Here is a 6,000-nt window from a genome sequence, read left to right on the forward strand (position 1 = left end):
CTCATTAAAAGTTACTGTTTGGGAAACAGCTAGGTGGCACAGTGAATAGAGCACCAGCACTGAAGTTAGCTGAACCTGAATTCAAATCAGGTCTCAGACCCTTAATACTTAAGAGCTGTGTGACCCTGGGCAAGTCACTTAGCCCTGATTGCCTCATCAAAAAAAAGTTGTTTGAACTTTTCAGGAGGCACTTTATGAATGAATGAAGAACAAACCAGGCAGAACTATATTAAGATTTAGCAGTATAAATAAGTGGTGTTTGCCAGGACACAGGCTAAGGGAGTTTTGAGCTGCTTACCTGAGGAATCATCTTAGTGAAGCTGGCAATGATGTTGGTGCTTTTTGCCTCTTGGTAATAAGCAAACATCCCAGTGAGGATGACCACCAAGGTGAGCACAACACTTAAAAAGACCTGCATGAAAGAAAAGAGACCTAAGTCAGAGAAGCAGATGCTCAGAATGAACCAGGTGCCTCAGAGAGTAAGAATCTCAACCTGCAAGCAGGTTAGATGCCCAAGTATTTGTTATATAGATCAGTGGGGAATCATTTCGTACACTTTTAGTTGCCAGACCTTATGAATCTCCTAAAGGCTTCTCTGAATGCTTCACTTATTAAATTAAGAAATGAGGAAGTAGGTCTTGAGAGGATGAGGTTAGAGCCCAAGCATATTGATACAGGACCTTTATTCATTAGGAACCCAAGATCCTTTCCTCTTTCAACTCTGTGACATAGAAACAGCAGCTCTCAGTACATCTCTACCCTTACTCCTATCTTATAGATGTAGCAACTACAGCCTGCAGAAGTCTAGCAACATGACCCCACTCAAGAGTAATTCCATGGCAGAATCAGGATTGCATTCCCTGTTTCCCTGACTGTCAGCCCAGGACTGACTAGGAGAAGCATTAGCTTCTGGTATCCCTTCTATGACAGAGAAGTCAATGATTAAAAACCATGGCAGGAAGCCTTTTAGGTACTTACATTATCCATGGAAGCAGACTTATTCTTTGAAAATTCAATCAGATATGCAATGACACAGCACAGCTCCTACCCACAAAAGGCTGGAGAACCCACCCACCATTTGTTTGAGGAATTTGATGATTTCTGGAGTTTCTTTGGGTGGAGAAAGGACATTGGGGCCATCCTGAGTCAAGATCTCTAAAGCTCTTCTGCTAGTAAGACCCTGCAAAGACAAATCCAGGAAAAATAGTTCTTAAAGAATGCTTGGACATTGTTGGCCTTGTAGATGTATAACTCTAGGGAATGATTTGGTTTGGTTTGGTTTGGTTTGGTTTGGTTTGGTTTGGTTTGGTTTGGTTTTTACAGAGAGTTAGACAGATCTATATTTGCATGAAAATCCTGGCTTTGTGTAGCTCCTAGTTGTCTTATAGCTTGTACCTCTGAATTTTTTTTCATAGAAAGGAAAAGACCAATTTAGATTTCTCAAATTTCTATTGTACATGCCCATATAATCAGCAGGAAATATCTTTTCTTGGCTGAAGAGTAAGGATTTGCAGAGAAGAAATCAAAACAGATTGCTGTAGCCCTGGAGTCAGAGGACCTGGATTCAGTCTTCTCTTTTGTAAAATTAGCAGGTTGGGCTAGAAAGCCTCTGGAGCTTTTTTCTAACTGTAGATCTATGATCTTACAATGATAACCAGGGCTAAAATCAAAATAGTTCCTACTCAGAAAAAACAACCTTATTATGCAACCTCTGAAAAATAAATGTTGCTAAACCAGTCCTTTTCTCTATATTTACCCTAGATAGGTATTACCCAGCTATGAAATTCTCTCAATCCTTGAAGACTTCACTCACAGTTCACCTCCTCTGTGAAGCACTGCCTTGTCACCTAACCTGATGTGAATTCTAGGAAATTTGTTTCTATCATGGTATATCCAGGCAGTTTTGATTGTATTACAGTTGTACTCAATACATCTCTACTGTGTATTACATTTATTTGTGTATATGGTAGTCACTTCCTCTCCCTTACTAGAGTGTAAACACTCTGCAAGGAGAAATTATATTTTTTTACCTTTAAATCTCCTTCTACTCCTAACAAATGTTTAATAAGTGTCTGTTGATTGAGTAGTCAGTTCAATATTATCTAACTGGAATGCATGCTCAGGAGCAAGAATGCAAATGATACTAAAAAAACAAACAAACAAAAAATGCCTCATGACAAGACATTTCATATTATGAAGTTCTATCTTAATTGAGACCACAATAGAAAGCAATATTGGTTTTTTGTAGAAAATCGTGGGTGTTTGTGCACCAATATGAACATGGTTGTTTTCATCTTTTAGTTATATATGGCACAACCACTTTCAGGCAGTAAAGTCCATGAGGCAAGAAAGTTGCTTGGTCCAGAGCCTAGGGACCAATCCACTGAAAGGGTTCCAAGTCTGCTGTCCATGGTACTATACTTATTGATGGTGCAACTCTTTCAATCAAGCAGAGAGAACTCACATCCTTTTTTCCTCTCACAAACCCCTTTAAACCTAAGGACAAGAATAGCCCTTGCTTAAGAACTAAGATAAAGTTTAGTCCTTAACTACACACATTGCATCCTTCCCATCACTGATGCTAAGTCATTGCCCCAGTTAAGGTACATCAGGGTGAACCAGGTAACCTTTCTTATCAAGCAGCTAAACAAAGATACCAAGTATACTAGCTTTACTTTAAGCTTCTACAATGAATTCCAGATACTAATGTTCCCCACCTTTCCTCACCCCCAGGAGATAGAGAAGCCAATCCCTGATGTTGCTCCTTCATCCTCTCAGTGACTTACTTGGATGGCATTTGTTCCATACTTCTCTTCTAATTCCTTAGTGCTGAGTTTGTGGTCATCCTAAGATTCAAAAGGAAAAAAAATTCTTACATGAATAAGTTGCTTAATTACATGACTACACTTCTCATCAACCATTGGAACAATGGGACAAATCTGGATTCAGGCCACAGAATCCCAGAACACAAAAGTCTTGGAAGTCACTAATGACCTGGGCTCAAGTCTTGCTTCAGAAACCTAGTGCCTGTGTAATTAGATCACAGGCAAGTCATTTACTGTCTCATTGCCCCAGGTAGCTAAAACTTTAGGTTTATCAATAGATCTCATCTATAGAAAGTAGAGGCATTTGCATACTGAGAATTCTCTACCTAAATTTCAATTTACCCTTCCCCACTAAAAAAAGACATGCTCTTTCTTGCTCTACTTTCTGTAATTCTTCCCATTTTAAAGCAGGGTAAATAAAAACTCAGGGTTTCTGTAGTTTCTTGTCCAATAAGGGCATATAAGAGCTAAAAATCATTCATTTTCTTCCCTCTGACTTTTAGCTGAAACTACTTACAAATGATCTTTCTGACTATGATAACTAAATGTTTGATTTCCACATGGCAGGGCATTCATGCAGAATATAGGAACCATCTAGTAAAGATGGCCTCCAGGCAAAGATTATATCAGCCTAACTTTAACATGGAACAAATTTAATAATAGCTAATATTTATATAAACCTTATTATTTTCCAGATACTGTGCTAAATACTTTACAATTATTATTTCATTTGATCCCCATAACAACCCTAGAAGGCTGGTGCTATTTTCCTCCTTTAATTGAGTCAAATACAAATTAAATCACTTGCTCAGCAGGGTCACAGAGCTCATGAGTGTCTGAGGCCAGATGTGAACTCAAATCTTACTGCCTCCAGCACCAGCACAGCCCTATCTAGCTGCCCAAGTACATTTAAATATTTTTAATCTTAAAATTTTCTCAGGTTCATTTAAAAAGAAAAAAACCTCAGACACTGGGTATTTCTTTTGCTGGTATCTAAAAAAAGGCTGACTCAAGAAGGCTTTGGGTCCTATGGACAACATATTGAAATTAACAGAATAACAGTGACTTTTATTAAGTGTCTAGATTATAAAGACTTGAATCCTAACTCTACTAATTACTACTTGTGTGACAGTCTCTGTGCCTCAGTTTCTTCAGCTACAAAATGATGGTATTGGACTAGATGATTGTTAGGGTCAATTTCAGCTCTAAGCTGTCTGTCCCCTTGGCAGAGCAAAAATGGCATGAAAAAATAATAGGAGAAACTTAGTCAAAGTGGTCCCACTCAGCTTAGGATAACTGACTAGATCAAGGTCTTTCTTGAGTTCTTTTTGGTGATCCTTCTTGCTGTATTTCTTCCTCTTTTCTTTGCCATCACCCTTGGCTGATCTTTCATTGTCTACTGTTTCATGGTTCTTTGTTTCATTGACCTCAATAAAGTAAATTTCTGGTTTTTCCTGAAATAGAAGCAAAGATTGAGGTCAGTTGAAAAATTGGTCTTTTGTGGAGCAAGGGTCTTTGACATCAGTCATCAAAATCAGGGAAGTGGGGAAAAAGAAGGAATGTATCAGGTCAGATATGTAAAAATATCTTCTGACTCTCCCTCCTTTCATCTACAAACCTTAAGGAGAGAGAGAGATAAGTGGAGAATGGAAGGTATCTGGAATGTGGATGGAAAAGTAATCTTCCCTCTCTTAGCCCCAAGGGTCACTACCCTTTTTTCCCTCTTCCTTGAGCAAGACCTTAGGATTTCTTTGCTGCTTCTTAAGAAAGACACTGAACCAGCTCACACACACTCACAGAAAGCCTAAGTAAAACGTATTTTAAATAGATGATTGGGTAAGTTCCCAAAAGTTTTGGCAAGGTGATCCAATCTTAGGGTAGATCCAAAGAAACATTATCCCTTAACTCCACACCAGACCTTCCAAAGAAAGGAAAGGAAAAAGTTTTTATTAATGCTCTCTGCAAAAGTCCTTTCCAAATATTATATCATTTGATGAAGGAGCCCCAGATCCTTCAGATACTTTCCTTTGGGGAAAAAAAAAATATCCCAGTCTAGAAGCCTTCACTATGAAACCCAAGGGATTATGGCCTTTTTCTGAAGAAAAGGAACCTGGGTCTCAATATGAGCTGGAGAAGTTAAAACCGAAGGAAGCTCCCCAGGACTATGTTTCTCCTCTTCCTCACTGCCAAATGTCCTAAGGTTAATGTATTCTTTTCCTCTCTCTTCACAACTGATCTAGGTTAAGATATTCATACTGAACCTGGTGTTTAAGAAAATCGTTATAAACAGTTGGGTGGAACAAATTGATATGGGGATACTCCTTTTCACCTCAGAAGAAACTAATAAAACCTGAGGACTGAGAGATTCTAATGAACAGATTACAATCTCTTATTCCTTGTTTTCTCCATTTTGTGGAATCTTCCCACCCTGCATTTTCCCCTGCATTTCCTGGCCCTGGGGCCTATTTATTCTTTCCAGGTGAAGGCAAAGTGTCCCTAAAGTGGTGTAGCAGTCTTATGGACACAAATTTGCCACACCAGCCTAATCCCTTTCTCTCCTAACTAGCCCAAGAGTATGGAGTAGGGGTCTGTGGTAGGGTGCAACACAACACACACACACACACATACACACACACACACACACACACACACACACACACACACACACACACACACACACACACCTTGCCCATGGATGTCGATGGTGAGGGTCCAAGGCTTGGGTGAGGTGGTGGGGTCCTGGGCTGAGGGAGCAGTGGAGAATTCAAGGAATTGAGCTGCAAGTCAAAGAACTCAGGAGTCCGGCGATCAGGTCACAGGAGATCGCAGGTTGAGTGGGAAAGTTGTCCGGTCCTGGCGGCAAACCAAATGTCAGTTACGGGATGACATCCTGACAGGTTCAGTGGACTGCTCCCGGCAGAGAAGTGTGGTCATGCACTCCTCCGTTTAAAACACCTGGGCCCCTCCCACTCTCACCTCTAAGGCTGCTCCAATCTGGTCTCTGCCTTCTCTAGGGGGACAGGGGAATAATACCACAGGTAGGTGGATCCCTTAGACGAGAAAGGGGTGGGGAAAGGGAAGGAGGGGGAATGCAGAATCTGGAGCTCAGGACTTCTGGGGGATAACTGAGAGAGGAAGGAAGGTAAAAGCTCTCTCTCCTTCAAACTGATCTTTA

General features: G+C 40.3%; 1 protein-coding gene across 1 annotated transcript in view; it reads right to left on the minus strand.

The window, feature by feature from the left end:
* LOC140507770 (potassium-transporting ATPase alpha chain 2-like) overlaps positions 1-5,518 on the minus strand; it is a 32,473-nt gene extending 26,955 nt beyond the window's left edge. The window contains 6 exon segments of the mRNA XM_072615698.1: positions 299-412; positions 979-1,030; positions 1,032-1,180; positions 2,787-2,846; positions 4,127-4,279; positions 5,510-5,518. Of these exon segments, the coding sequence (XP_072471799.1) occupies positions 299-412; positions 979-1,030; positions 1,032-1,180; positions 2,787-2,846; positions 4,127-4,279; positions 5,510-5,518 (537 nt within the window).
* Positions 5,519-6,000: the final 482 nt, after the last annotated feature.

Source organism: Notamacropus eugenii, chromosome 5 (assembly GCF_028372415.1).
Source record: "Notamacropus eugenii isolate mMacEug1 chromosome 5, mMacEug1.pri_v2, whole genome shotgun sequence".
In the NCBI taxonomy this organism is placed as follows: domain Eukaryota; kingdom Metazoa; phylum Chordata; class Mammalia; order Diprotodontia; family Macropodidae; genus Notamacropus; species Notamacropus eugenii.